Source organism: Prionailurus viverrinus, chromosome D3 (genome assembly GCF_022837055.1).
Source record: "Prionailurus viverrinus isolate Anna chromosome D3, UM_Priviv_1.0, whole genome shotgun sequence".
In the NCBI taxonomy this organism is placed as follows: domain Eukaryota; kingdom Metazoa; phylum Chordata; class Mammalia; order Carnivora; family Felidae; genus Prionailurus; species Prionailurus viverrinus.
The window spans coordinates 19,991,601-20,006,261 of record NC_062572.1 but is presented as its reverse complement, the minus strand read 5'-3'; the positions used below and the strand labels follow the sequence as shown (position 1 = coordinate 20,006,261).

Here is a 14,661-nt window from a genome sequence, read left to right as displayed (position 1 = left end):
AAAAAGGATTCCCCCAAAAAAGGAACAAGAAATGTGGAGCAGGTATATCCATAGAAAAAGTCTGAGAAAGCCTTGGAATTTCTAGCAGAGCTTAGAGAAGGTATTTCTCTCCTAAAGCCAGTCAGTAAAGATGTGGAGGTGACTGCTTCCTCAAAGACAGTAATACAAAATTTGAGAAACATGGGGCCATCTGGGTGGTTTAGTCAGTTAAGTGTACAAGTCTTGATCTCAGCTCAGGTCTTGATCTCAGGGCCATGAGTTCAAGCCCCACATTGGGCTCCACACTGGGCATGGAACCTACCTAAAAAAAATTTTTTTTTTGAGGAACATGAAAAATCAATGAAACATGGCACCACCAGAGGAGTACAGTTTTCTAGTAACCAATGCCAAAGAAATGGAGATCTGAGATTTGTTTGATAAAGAATGCAAAATAGTTGTTTGAAAGAAGCTTGGTGAGGTACAAGAAAATACAGAAAGACAATTCAATAAAATAAGGAAAACAATACATGGAGGAAATGAGAAGTTTAGCAGAGAGAGATCATGAAAATAATCAAACAGGGGCGCCTGGGTGGCGCAGTCGGTTAAGCGTCCGACTTCAGCCAGGTCATGATCTCGCGGTCCGTGAGTTCGAGCCCCGCGTCAGGCTCTGGGCTGATGGCTCAGAGCCTGGAGCCTGTTTCTGATTCTGTGTCTCCCTCTCTCTCTGCCCCTCCCCCATTCATGCTCTGTCTCTCTCTGTCCCAAAAGTAAATAAACGTTGAAAAAAAAATTTAAAAAAAAAAAAGAAAAGAAAAAAAAAAAGAAAATAATCAAACAAATTCTGGGGCTGGAGAATACAATGAATGAAATGAAAAGTGCAATAGATCACATAAATAGCAGGCTGGATCCAGCAGAAGAATCTGTGAAGTAGAAGACGGGTCATTTGAAATAATTCACTCAAGGGGAACAATGAAAAAGTTAAGAAAGTCTATGAGACTATGGGATACCATTAAGAAAAACAATATACACATCAGGGGCTCCTAGAGGGACAAGAGAGGGAGAAAGGGACAGAAAGCTTATTTTAAGAAATAATGGCTGAGAACTTCCCAAATCTGGGAAGAGATTTGGATATCCAAGATCATAAAGCCTATGGGTCCCCCCACCAAATTTCAACCTAAAACTATATTCTTTTTCTTATAATGAAAGTGTCTAAAATCAAAGGGAAAATTTTTTAAACAAGAGAAAAGTCTTCACATACATGGGAACCTCCATAATGATATCTGCAGATTTCTTAGCAGAAGCCTTGCAGGCCAAGAAAGAGTGGGATGATATATTTAAAGTGATGGAAAAAAAACCCTGCCAACCAAGTATACTTTACCTGGTAAAGTTATCCTTTAGAAATGAAGGAGAGGGGCACCTGGATAGCTCAGTTGGTTAAGCATCTGACTCTTGATTTTGGCTCAGGTCATGATCTCACAGTCGTGAGACTGAGACCCACATCAGGCTCTTTGCTGGGCATAGAGCCTGTTTAAGATTGCCTCTCCCTCTGCCTTTCCCCCACTTGCTTGCTCTCTCTCTCAATTAAATAAATATTAAAAAATAAAAATAACTAGGTGTACCTGGGTGGCTCAGAACATTAAGTGTCCAACTTTGGGCTCAGGGCATGACCTTGCAGTTTGTGGGTTGGAGCCCCATGTCAGGCTCTGTGCTGACAGCTCAGAGCCTGGAACGTGCTTCGGATTCTGTGTCTCTCTCTCTGTCCCTCCTCTGCTCACACTCTCTGTATCTCTCTCAAAATAAATAAACATTTAAAAATAATAAAAAATAAAAATATTAAAATATAGCTATAATTATTTGTTAATGGATACATAATATAAAAAAAATTATAATATCAAAACATAAAATGTTGAGATGGGGAGTAAAAGGTACAGTTTTTGTATGTGATCAAATTTATCACCTTGAAATAGACTATTACATCTATGAGACATTTTATGTAAACCCCATGGTAACAAAAAAGCAAAAAGTTACAGTAGATACACAAAAGATAAATAGGAGGAAATGAAAGCATACTTCCATGGAAAATCATCAATTTGCAAAGGAATACAGCATGAGGAAGAAAATAACAAGGGAACTACAAAACTGCCAGAAAACAATGAGTAAGATAGAATTTAAGTCCTTATCTTTCAATAATAACTTTAAATATAAAGGAATTAAATTCTCCAATCAAAAGGCACAGAATGGCTACAAGGATTTTTTTTAAGTAGTATGGTAACTATCATTAACAATACTGTGTTATATACTTAGAAGTTGTAAGAGAGTAAATCTTAAAAGTTCTCACCATTAAAAAAAAAGGTAATTATATGAGGTGATGGAGATATTTACTGTGATAATCACTTTGCAAGTATAGTATACAGATATCACTTACTGTGATAATCATTTTGCAAGTATATGTATATCAAATTGTGTTGTACACCTTAAACTTACACAATGTTGTATGTTATTATATATCCATAAAGCTGGAAAAAAGAAAATGTATGTAAAAAAGCATAAAAGTAGCAAAGATACTCCTATCAACGAAAAATAATAAAGATTTGCCCTCAAATATCAAGACTTACTATAAAGCTATAGTAATTAAGACAGTATGGTATTGACACGAGTTAAAACACTGACAAGTGGAAAAGAGAAATAACTAAGGAACACTCATATACATGGACTTGGTTTATGACATCAATGGCACTGCAGATCACTGAGTAAAGGAGGGTCAATTGATTATCATATGAAAAAAATTAAATTGGATCCCTATTATACACAAAAATAATTTTAGATTGATTAAAGACTTAAATAGGAAAGGCAAAAGATTTTGAATTTTTATAAGGAAGTATAGAATACCTTTATGTCCTTGAGGTAGAGGGGGATTTTAAAGTAAGATAGAAAAAGCTCAGATCCCTGGCTGACCACCAAAGTACAGATGCATGCATGAGAACCCAGGGAGCCAAAAAAAAAAAAAAAGACAGAAACCAAAGGGAGCTCTATCTTACAGAGACAGAGCTATACGTGTGAGATCTGTGACTTTACAGTGCCTAGGACTGAGTACATTCCCCAACCCACACAATGTAGGCAGTGGAGAACAAGTCTTACCCATAACAGAGGAGAGAACAGGGGGCTAACAAAGCAACAGGAAACTTTTGTGGGAGCACCAAAAACAAGGGAGACAGAGAGCGAATTAACTTTGAGTATAAATCAAAGTTTATAAACTTGGCATAAATTCTGCATGAAACCTTGACTGACTGTGAGACTACTCAAGTGCAAAGAAAACCTCTATAGGACTAGGCTAAATTAGCAGCAGCTAGAAGCTGAAAAAACAATCATAGACATCAGCAGCTATAAACTTCAGTGTAGGAGTGGGAGGTGGGATGACATGAAAGATGTTGCAGTTTGAGTCCAGGTAAGTTAATTGCCTACAAAACAACAACAACAACAACAACAACAACAACAAGAACAGCAATCTTCAGAAGAACAAAGCAGATTGTGGAATGCTACATCATATGATCTATGATGGCCAGCCTGCAACCAGGAATTATTAGACACACAAAGAAATGGCAATATAAATGTGACCCACACTCCAGAAGAAAAAGCAGTAAATAAATGAGCAGGCCCAGATGTTGATTTAACAAAAAAAGGCTTTGAACCTACTATTATAAATATGTTCAAAGAAATAAAGGAAAATGTGATACTAATGAATGAACAAATAGAGCCTCTCAACAGAGAAACTGAAACTATAGAAGAGAACCAAATGGAAATTCTAAAGTTAAAAAGCACATTAGCTGAAATGAAAAATACATAGGAGGAACTCAACAGCACAAACAAAATGACAAAAGAGAGAATCAGTGAATTCAATAAGAATTACCCAAGAGAAAGAACAGAAGGGAAAAATTTTTGAAGAAAAAGGAGCAAAGCCTCAGAGACCTGTGATACAATATCAAGTAGTCCAACGTACATGTAATTGGTATCCCAGAAAGGAGAGCAAGAAAGAGGCAGAAAAAAATTTTTTGAAGAAATAGTAAGAAAGTATCCCAAGTGTGGTGAAAAATGTTAATTTTCCATGCAAAAAGCTTAACAAACACCAATGAACACAAAGCTACACCTAGGTTAACATCATAGTCAAACTGCTAAAAGTAAAGATAAAGAGGACATTTTGAGAGAACTAAAAGAAAATACATTATATGCAGGGAGGAAATGATACAGGTAATGGATGACTTCTGATCAGATACAATGGAAGCCAGAAAACATTAGGATGACATATGTAAATACTGAAAGGAATAAAAATATGTCAACCACGAATTCCATATCCAGCAAAAGTACTCTTCAAAAATGTAGATGAAATATACACAAATATCAAATAATTATTTGTACACCTAAAGCTAATTTAAAAAAACCTTATTGCAAAACAAAATAAAGAATAAAGTGATTAAGTAGGGAAAGATTTCTCAACCAGAACACAAAAAACCTAAAACCATAAAGGAGGAAATTGATATATGGGACTTCAAAATAAAATTTTTGTTTTTAAATTTATTTATTTATTTTTAGGGGCACCTGGGTGGCTCAGTTGGTTAAGTGTCATACTTCAACTCAGGTCATGATCTTGCAGTTCATGAGTTTGAGCCCCACGTCGGGCTCTGTCTGTGCTGACAGATCAGAGCCTGGAGCCTGGTTCAGATTCTGTGTCTCCCTCTCTCTGACCCTCCCCCACTCGCACTCAGTCTCTCTCTCTCTCTCTCTCGCTCTCTCTCTCTCTCTGTCTCAAAATAAATAAACATTTAAAATTTTTTTATTTTGAGAGAGAGAGAAACAGAGCACAAGTTGGGGGGGAGGGGAAGAGAGAATCCCAAGCAGGCTCTGTTTCCAGAACAGAACCCAATGTGGGACTCAAACTCACAAACCATGAGATCGTGACATGAGCCAAAGTCAAGAGCTGGACACTTAACCAACTGAGCCACCCAGGCACCCCTAAAATTTTATTTTTTTTAAGTTTATTTATTTATTTTGAGAGAGGGAGAGAGTGCACCTGAGCAGGGAAGAGGCAGAGGGAGAGAGAGAGTCCCAAGCAGTTTATGCGCTGTCAACTTGCAGCCCGACATGGGGCTCAGTCTCACAAACTGCAAGATCATGACCTGAGCTGAGATCAGGAGTTGGATGTTGGGGCGCCTGGGTGGCTCAGTCGGTTGAGCGACCGACTTCAGCTCAGGTCATGATCTCACGGTTTGTGGGTTTGAGCCCAACGTCAGGCTCTGTGCTGACAGCTCGGAGCCTGGAGCCTGCTTCGGATTCTGTGTCTGCCTCTCTCTCAGCCCCTCCCCCACTCATGCTCTGTCTCAGAAATAAACATTAAAAAAAAAAAAAGAGTTGGATGCTTAACTAACTGAGCCACCCAGGTGCCCCATAACCTTTAACTCTTTGAAAGATATATTTTTTTTATAGTAGGAAAATGCTACTTAAGATACCACTGTTCCAGAATGACTAAGAGGAGAAGAGCTGGAGAGGGTGTGGGGCAAATGGGATTCATACATTTCTTGAGGGAATACAGAATCACATGGCCATGACACTTTGGCAGTTTGTTCACAAATTAAACCTGACCACCCAGTCAGTAGTATTTCCCTGGACATAGATCTTTGCCAACCCCAGAGAGATGAAAACATGTGTGTACACACAAACTTGTACATGAAGCTTCATAGCAATTGTGTTCCTAATAGCCAAATCTAGAAATAATCTAAATTACAGTAAGAGAGTAGAAAAACAACATGTGATGTGGTATACTACTCAGCATGAAAGAGGGATCATGCAACAATGTGGTTGAATCTCAACCAAGAACATCAGGCCAGTGAAAGAAGCAGGACATTAAAAAGTACATAGTATATGATTCTATTTATTTAAAATTCTAGAAAAGCAAATCCGTGGGGACAGCTAGGACCAAGGGTGGGTTGAAGGCCTTAACTGCAAACCCTAGGGGGTTTATGGAGGGCATTATGAATGATTAATATTTTGTGAGGCACCTGGGTGGAGCAGTCAGTTAATCATCCAACTCTTGATTTCAGTTCAGGTCATGATCTTATGGTGGTGGGATCGAGCGTCATGTCAGGCTCCACACTGAGCATGGAACCTGCTTGGGATTCTGTCTCTCTGCCCCTCCCCCCCATAATAAATAAATAGATAAATAAAATCCATCTTAAGAAGAGAATGATTAATATTTTAATATGGTAGTGATTGTATAATTGTGTACATTTTCCCAAACTCATCAAACTTTACACTTAAAATGGGAGAGTTTTATGTGCATAAATTATGCCTTATAAAACTGTTAAAATTTGTAAATATTTGTAGAGCGGCATTAAAAATGTGAAAGGCTTATTTGCCATGTTGTCTAGCATCTGCAATGGTGAAGCCATAATCCCAAGGAAATTACCTCAGATTATGACTGTATTTTGGGATAAGATCTTCAAAGTAATTAAAATGAAATGGTTAGGGTGGGCCGTAATCCAGTATGACTTTATAAAGGGGAAATTTGGACACAGACATGTACAAAGGAAAGAGAATAGGAAGACACAGGGAGATGACAGCCATCAACAAGCCAAGGAGAGAGGCCTCGACAAATCCTTCCCTCGCGGCCCCTAGAAGGAACCAAGCCTCCTGACACCTTGAACTTCTAGCCTTCAGAACTGAGAGATAATAATATTTCTGTTGCTTAAGCCATTGTTACACTCTGTGACAGCAGCCCATATGAGGATACTTGGGATAGAAGTGGAACAGTATACATTTAACAAACATTTATTCACCTACTGTGAGCCTGGCACTGCACTTGGGTCCAAGCATCTAATGAACAAAGAGACATCTTGTGCATGCATGCATCCCTGTCGTGGGGTGCACGCAGCCTGAGACCATGGAAATCGAAATGAACAGGATTGTTTGGGGCAAACAGCACACACATGAGAGCATGGGCACAGATGACCAGGTTGGAGAGCTGTTGAGTCAAATTCTATCTCTCCTTAAAATTTTTTTAAAATGTTTTTATTTCTTTTTGAAGGAGAGAGAGAGAGACAGAGCATGAGCGGGGAAAGAGCAGAGAGAGAAGGAGACACAGAATCCGAAGCAGGCTCTAGGCTCTGAGCTGTCAGCACAGAGCCAACGCAGGGCTCGAACTCACAAACCACGAGATCATGACATGAGCTGAAGTTGGTTGCTTAACCGACTGAGCACCCAGGCGCCCCAAATTCTGTCTCTCCTGAGTACTTGTTATATTTGTAGTATGTAATAAGGTATTTGAATTTGCTCTAGGATTATTTCATGAAAGTGATTTGTCATCATGAGACATCTTCAAATGGCTAGATTTCCTTCTACTTTCAGGAGATTGCTTCTTGAACACAATACTATTGCTTCTCCTTTCTTATTTCCCCCATTTTAACAGGTGGCATGGAATCCAAAGCCAGAGTGGGTGACCCTGCTGCAACTTCTATCCCTGGGCCCCCCCACCACCATCAGCTGTGTCTCTATGATGACCAGCACATTGTGATCAAGGTGCATCCCTGTGGGTCTGCCTCTTCTGGCACTCTGTCTGGTGGTGACTTCTCTTATTGCTTGTACAGGTGATGACAATGCCAGAATATTTGAGGAAGAGGTTTGGTGGCTTCCGGATCCAGTTCCTCCTTGCTATTCTGTACTTATTCCTCTATATCTTCAATAAGATCTCGGTGAGTTGTATAAAAGCCAGCCCAAGAAACAAAACAAAACAACAAAAATTCAGTAGGTAGGATGGTGCTAGATTGGTGTCAGCAGTTCACTCTGTGGCCCCATAAGTTACTTACGTTTTCTTCTGTCTAAGCTAGAGCAGAGAAAAAAAAATAGCTTAATAATACTTTGCAAAAAATTAAGGCAGGGGCATCTTATTTGTCTCCCGAGCCTCAGTTACAGGTCCCTCTGCGTTTCTAGAGAACCTTGGCCTCAATCTAGGTCATGTCATTAAGTGATGTCACTCCTCTGCTTAAAACAATCCAGGAATTTCCACCACCCTTTCAAGAAAACCTAAGCCCCTTGTTATGATCTGTGAGGATGTTCTGTTCTAGTCCCTGCCTCTCCAGCCTTGTCTCCTGGCCCCACTGCCTGCCTTATGTTTCTCAAACCTGCCAATCTTATTCCCAATGAAAGCCCCTGACATTTGTTTCACACTGTGTCTAGAATGTACCCTCCCCCCCCCAAAATTTTCAAATATCACCTCCTTGAAGAGGCCTTCCATAGGTGTACCCAGTCAATCTCTATTTCATTGTTATGTTTTGGTGGGTTTTTTTGTAATACTTGTTACCATGTGAGAATAATTTATCTGTTTCCTTTCTGATTATCTGCCTTCTCCACTTCAGTGCAAGCTTGTTGAGGCCAAGAGCCTTGCCTGGCTTGTTCACTGCATTACCCACTGTGCTGAGAAAATTATTGGCACCTAAGGCACTTGATAAATGTGTGTGTGTGTGTGTGTGTGTGTGTGTGTGTGTGTGTGTGTGTGTGTTTAACTGACTGAATGAGGGGCATCTGGGTGGCTCAGTTGGTTGAGTGTCCAACTCTTAATTTTGGCTCAGGTCATGATCCCAGGGTCATGTGATCGAGCTGTATACTGAGGGTGGAGCCTGCTTAAGATCCTTTCTCTCTCTTCCTCTGCCCCATTCCCCCACTCATACTGTCTCTATAATAAAAACTATAAATAAATAAATACATGCACGCATGCATACAGACATACAATGTGAGTATCACTTATCACACTACATAGAAATTGCCTATTTAGTTTCTGTCACTAAATATAAGCTTCTTGGGGGCAGCAACTGAGTTTTAGTAGCCCTGTGTCTTCTGAACCCTGTCGAGTATCTGCTATGCTGGTGTACAGTAAACATTTGGTGAATAAATGGATAGGTGAATAATGGGAGGATCTCTGCCCATTGCATCCCTACTTTGGAGACCAGAATAACTAGGCAAGAGATTAGCCAGTTAAATGATATGCAGATGCTTTAAAATCAGTGCCAGCCAAACCACGGATCAACAAATCCAGCCTGAAGGCCAATCAACCTAATGTTCTGCTTTGTACAGTCCTTGAGCTGAAAATGGCTTTTTATAGTTTTATTTTTTATTTATTTTTTTTTAATTTTTTTTTTCAACGTTTATTTTTATTTTTGGGACAGAGAGAGACAGAGCATGAACGGGGGAGGGGCAGAGAGAGAGGGAGATACAGAATCGGAAACAGGCTCCAGGCTCTGAGCCATCAGCCCAGAGCCCGACGCGGGGCTCGAACTCACAGACCGCGAGATCGTGACCTGGCTGAAGTCGGACGCTTAACCGACTGTGCCACCCAGGCGCCCCAACTTTTTATAGTTTTAAATGGTTGTGGAAAGCAGTGGCAGTATGTGGCCTGCAAAGCCTACAGTATTTATTATCTGGTCTTTTAGAGAAAAAAACTTACCAGCCCCTGTTGAGCTGTCCCCTTTGCCTCTTCCAATGGCAGAACTATAAGAACAGCTCACTCTCTGAGCATGTTCCCTGTTCTAAGGGTCTAGAGAGGAATAGGCTAAGTTTTGTATGAACTGAATTCATTGGATTGACCCAAGCCCTAAAAGTGCTGACCTTGGTTGAACTCATGGGGCATAAGCCTTTTTTCCCAACAGAACTTGGGTAGCCCTCACCCCATGTCCATTAGTGACGGAGTGAATGTGCTAACCATAGACCACTTCCTGCAGATGGCTTCTAGGGTCTTTATGATACTGCTGTTGATTGAGCTGGAAATGAAAATGCAGCCTGTTTCCTTTGTACTCATTTCAGGTGGAGATCTGTACTGGTGCCATGTTCATGAGACTGGTTTTGGGGTTAGATGTCTACCTGGCCACCATAATCTTGCTGACAATTATGGGCATTTATACCATCACAGGTGAGGTTACTGTAACCACACAGGTATTTATACTGACACAAAAGCTCTACTTTTTTTTTTAATGTTTATTTTTGAGAGAGAGAGAGAGAGTGTGAGTGGGGGAATTGCAGAGAGAGAGGGAGACACAGAATTCGAAGCAGACTCCAGGCTCTGAGCGGTCAGCCCAGAGCCTGACGCGGGGCTTGAACCCACGAGCTATGAGATCATGACCTGACCCAAAGTCAGACGCTTAACCGACTGAGCCACCCCGGGCGCCCCAAAGCTCTACTACTTATAGTGGAGTGCTAGTAGACAAGGAGGCAGAGGGTCTCAGCTTTTGCATTTTCCCTAAGTCTGTAGATCATACTGCTAGGCCTGAGGGGGTGGAACAGTGAAAATGGAGGCAGGGTGCCTAAGTGACATACTACCTCTAGAAATCAGATCAGGCCAGTGGGGGCTTTCTAAGGGCATTGGCAAGGATGGCAGTGATCATGTTTGGAGCGGGCCATCATGTGACACTGCAGGCTGCTAAGTAAAAGAGTAGAAACAGAAAAGGAATTAGGGGGAGGCAGCAGCTTCAGTCATCCTGGTCACCTGGTAACCTGGTCAGGCCATCAGATAGTATCTTTTATGTAGGCAATTCTGTCCCAGAGTCTCTGCCTAAGTTTTGAGAGCGGGGGCCCTCATCACTGTTTTTTCCAGCCACAGTGGAAATCTTGGATGCTGGTGAGTGTCCCTGGCAGTTTACCACTGTCTGAGTGAGGAGGATCAGGGTAGGGAATGGAATGCACTCAATTAATGGCTCTCAATGCACAAGGGAGTGGGAGTTGGGGGTTTCTTCCTAGGTGACATTTGGTAATGTCTGGATACATTTTGAGTTGTCCCAACCAGGGAGGGGGGGTGGTGCTGCTGGCATCTAGCATGTTGAGACCAGAGATGCTGCTAACTGTTGCTTCCAGACTGAGATTTTGTGATTAAAGATGTACTTTTTTGCTTAGGAAAACTACCAGCTTTTCATTCATCCAAAAAATGGGAAGTAAAGGGAAATTGGGACATAGAAGGGCAAGATAAGAATCCAACAAAAGATCATGAGGGATGTTAAAGACAGAACACAGGATGTACCAAGACTAAGCATGTTATTGTAAGACCTACTGACTTAAAGGTACAAAGGTGTGAATGGAGAGATCTGGAAGGAGACAAGCATGTAGAATAGGGATACAGAAGTGACTTTCAGCAGAGAGTCTCAAATGTTGCTTTTGTTTCTCTTTCTCCTACCTATTCAGGTGGTTTTGCAGCTGTAGTCTATACTGATACCTTACATGCTGCTGTTATGGTTCTGGGATCAATCTTGTTAATGGTCTTTGGTAAGTCAATCTTGGAAGACTGGGCACCATGGCTGGAATCTTCCAGTCTGATTGCTGTCTGGGGCCATTTTCAGCACTTTCATCTTTTGCAGATGAGGAGACTGAGGCCCTCAGATCCCTTAGAGCATTATCTCAGGTCACACAAAAAGTTGAGAAGTAAACCTTTGCTCACTTCAGAAGACATAGAAGTGGTAATGACAAACTGTAGTGCTTTGGGACAGTGATCGACTGGCCCACCACACTCATCCCCACCTCTGTGCCTCAGCCCATGCTCTTCCTCTGCAGTTATAAGCCCCTCTCCTTTTTATCCACGCAGTTAAATCTACCCATCAAGGTCAACAGAAGACCCACCTCCAAAAATGTGATTCTGTTATTATTCCATCTACATGTCTTTTCTTCTGTGGACTCAAATCACTACTACACACACCTTGATATTTTTGTGATACATACCTTGATTGTTCATTGATTGTGTCACATAAATAAATCATACCCCTCAGCTCCAGAACTTCTTACGAACCAAAACCATTGTATCCTGCACAGAGTGTGAAGTCTGAGGCACATGGTAGGTGCTTATTAAGTGCTAAGAATGAAAATAATAGCTAACAGAAATCGAGTATCAGGTACCACGTAAGCATTTATCCATATTAATCTTCACATCACTGTTATCCCCATTTTACAGATGAGGAAACTGAGTTATTCAGTTAAGTAACTTGCTCATGAGACACACTAAGAGCAGAACTCATAGCTGAGTCTCTAAACACCAAATTCCACTATGTAAACTAACATATTATAATACCTGTAATGGCAAGTACATTTAACCTTAAAATGATAGTTTTCTGCCACTAGCTAAGATAATGACCTCAGTGAGGTTGGTGTTACCCACTGCTCCATGGGTCTTACATAAATCTAGATTGGTCTTACATAAATCTAGAAGGAAAAACTCTTGTCTCAGGTATTGAAAAATTATTGAAATGGTACGTGAATACAGTTGAAGGACTGTGGTTCTGTAAAGCATGTTGTTGAGCCCCATTGAATGAGAAATGATAGAATCAGAGTTACATAGTCCTCACTCTTAACATTCAGTAAGCATTAGTGTGCCATGAGGTGTACTCAGAGCTATATTGCTGGAACACAAAATACACATCAGGTATAATCTAAGGAATTTTTTTAATGAATTGGGAAGCACTGACTAATTTGAATGACAAAACCCTAAACTATAGAACACACTAAGCCATTGTTTTTAATTGTGTACTAGTGTTAAACATCAACATTTTTTAAATCTGCCACCCTCACCCCCCAATAGTTGAAAATGACATCTGACTAAACTTTAGGAGCAGGTGGAATATTCCATTTAATGTTAGCAATTATATCTCTAAGTAATTATATATTCTTTACTCTTATAGACTGAATATTCGTCTCCCTCCCAAAATTCATATGTTGAAATCCTAACCCCCAAGGCGAAGCCATTGGGAACTGATTAGGTCATAAGAGCAGATGGGGCGCCTGGGTGGTTCAGTCAGTTAAGCGTCTGACTTCAGCTCAGGTCATGATCTCACAGTCCGTGAGTTCGAGCCCCGCGTCGGGCTCTGGGCTGATGGCTCAGAGCCTGGAGCCTGCTTCCAGTTCTGTGTCCCCCTCTCTCTCTGCCCCTCCCCCGTTCATGCTCTGTCTCTCTCTGTCTCAAAAATAAATAAACGTTAAAAAAAAATTTAAAAAAAAATAAGAGCAGAGCACTCATGAATGGCATTAGTATCCTTATAAAAGAGACCCCAGAGAGCCCCCTCACTTTTTCCACCATTTGAGGACACATTGAGAAGATAGCCATGTATGAGCCAGGAAGGGGATCCTCACTAGACACCCAATCATCTAGCACTTGACCTCAGACTTCCTAGCCTCCAGAGCCATGGGAAGTAAATATTTGCAGTTTGTAAGTCACCCAACCTATGGTATTTTCTTATAACTGCCCAAACAGACTAAGACTTTTTCTGAGAAATGTAATGGAATTTTTTTATAATTAGGGCATTCATGTTGGTAGGTAAACTATTTTAAACTAATGGAATAATTGTTTTCTTTTAAAAATATACAAGATCTTATACGTCCAAATGAGTATTGTCCAAACTAGTCGCCATGAGACCCCATACACATCCAGTTGCAATTTTTTGTTTTTAATTTTTAGGTAGTACACACACAAGGTAAACAAAACAAAAAGGTACACAGTGAAATATTCATTGCTCTCAGTTTCTCAATTCAACTCTCCAGAGACAACTAGCATTATTAGTTTTGTATATATCCTTCCAGATATATTCTTCATGTATACAATCTTTTTTTAATCTATGAGAGACATATTTTAACTGAATCAAAACAAAATTTTGCAGCCTGTTATTCCACCACTGGTTCTATATCTTGGGCAAATTTCTATGTCCGTGAATGGAGATCTATGAAATCTTTTTGTTTTTGTATTTGTAGTGAACTTTATTGAAAAGTGCACAAGTCAAAGTATGTAGCTAGATGAGATATCACAAAGTGAACACAGCCTGGTAACAAGTACCCAGGTCAAGAAGTTATCTTTTCTTCCCTTGCTTTCCAAACTTTATACCTTTTGTTTCCTTTTCTTGCCTATTGCACTGGCCAGGGTCATTAGTACAGTGTTGAATAGAAGTAGAGACAACAGACATCCTTGTCTCTTTGCCAATTTAGAGAGAAATCTTTGGATATTTCACCATTAAATAAATCATTTGCTGGGGCGCCTGGGTGGCGCAGTCGGTTAAGCCTCCGACTTCAGCCAGGTCACGATCTCGCAGTCCGTGAGTTCGAGCCCCGCGTCAGGCTCTGGGCTGATGGCTCGGAGCCTGGAGCCTGTTTCCGATTCTGTGTCTCCCTCTCTCTCTGCCCTTCCCCCGTTCATGCTCTGTCTCTCTCTGTTCCAAAAATAAATAAACGTTGAAAAAAAATAAATAAATCATTTGCTGTCAATTTTTGGCAAATGCTCTTTGCCAGGCTAACAAGTTCCCTTCTAGTCCTAGTTGGCTAGAATTATCATGAACGTGTTTTTTTTTTTAAGTTATTTATTTTGAGAGAGAGGGAGGGAGAGCAAGAGCAAGAGCACACCAGTGGGGGAAGGGCAGAGGGAGAGGGAGAGAGAGAGAATTGCAAGCAGGCTCTGTGCTGTCGGCACAGAGCCCGACATGAGGCTCATACTCATGAACTGTGAGACCATGACCTGAGTTGAAATCAAGAGTTGGATGCCTAACCGACTGAGCCACCCAGGTACCCCTATCATGAACAGGTTTTGAATTGTAGCAAGCGTTTCTTCCACATTTACTGAGATGATTATATTATTTTTCTCCCTTATTCTGTTAACATGGTGAATTATATTGAATTATTTTTCAG

General features: G+C 40.6%; 1 protein-coding gene across 4 annotated transcripts in view; it reads left to right on the top strand.

Moving 5' to 3' along the window:
* Positions 1 to 14,661, top strand: part of LOC125149153 (sodium/glucose cotransporter 1-like) — a 58,851-nt gene that overhangs the window by 12,748 nt on the left and 31,442 nt on the right. For all 4 annotated transcript variants that reach the window (XM_047827892.1, XM_047827891.1, XM_047827894.1 and 1 more), the window contains 3 exons: positions 7,614 to 7,718; positions 9,823 to 9,928; positions 11,191 to 11,271. In XM_047827892.1, coding sequence (XP_047683848.1) covers positions 7,614 to 7,718; positions 9,823 to 9,928; positions 11,191 to 11,271 — 292 coding nt within the window. The remainder of the gene's footprint in view (positions 1 to 7,613; positions 7,719 to 9,822; positions 9,929 to 11,190; positions 11,272 to 14,661) is intronic.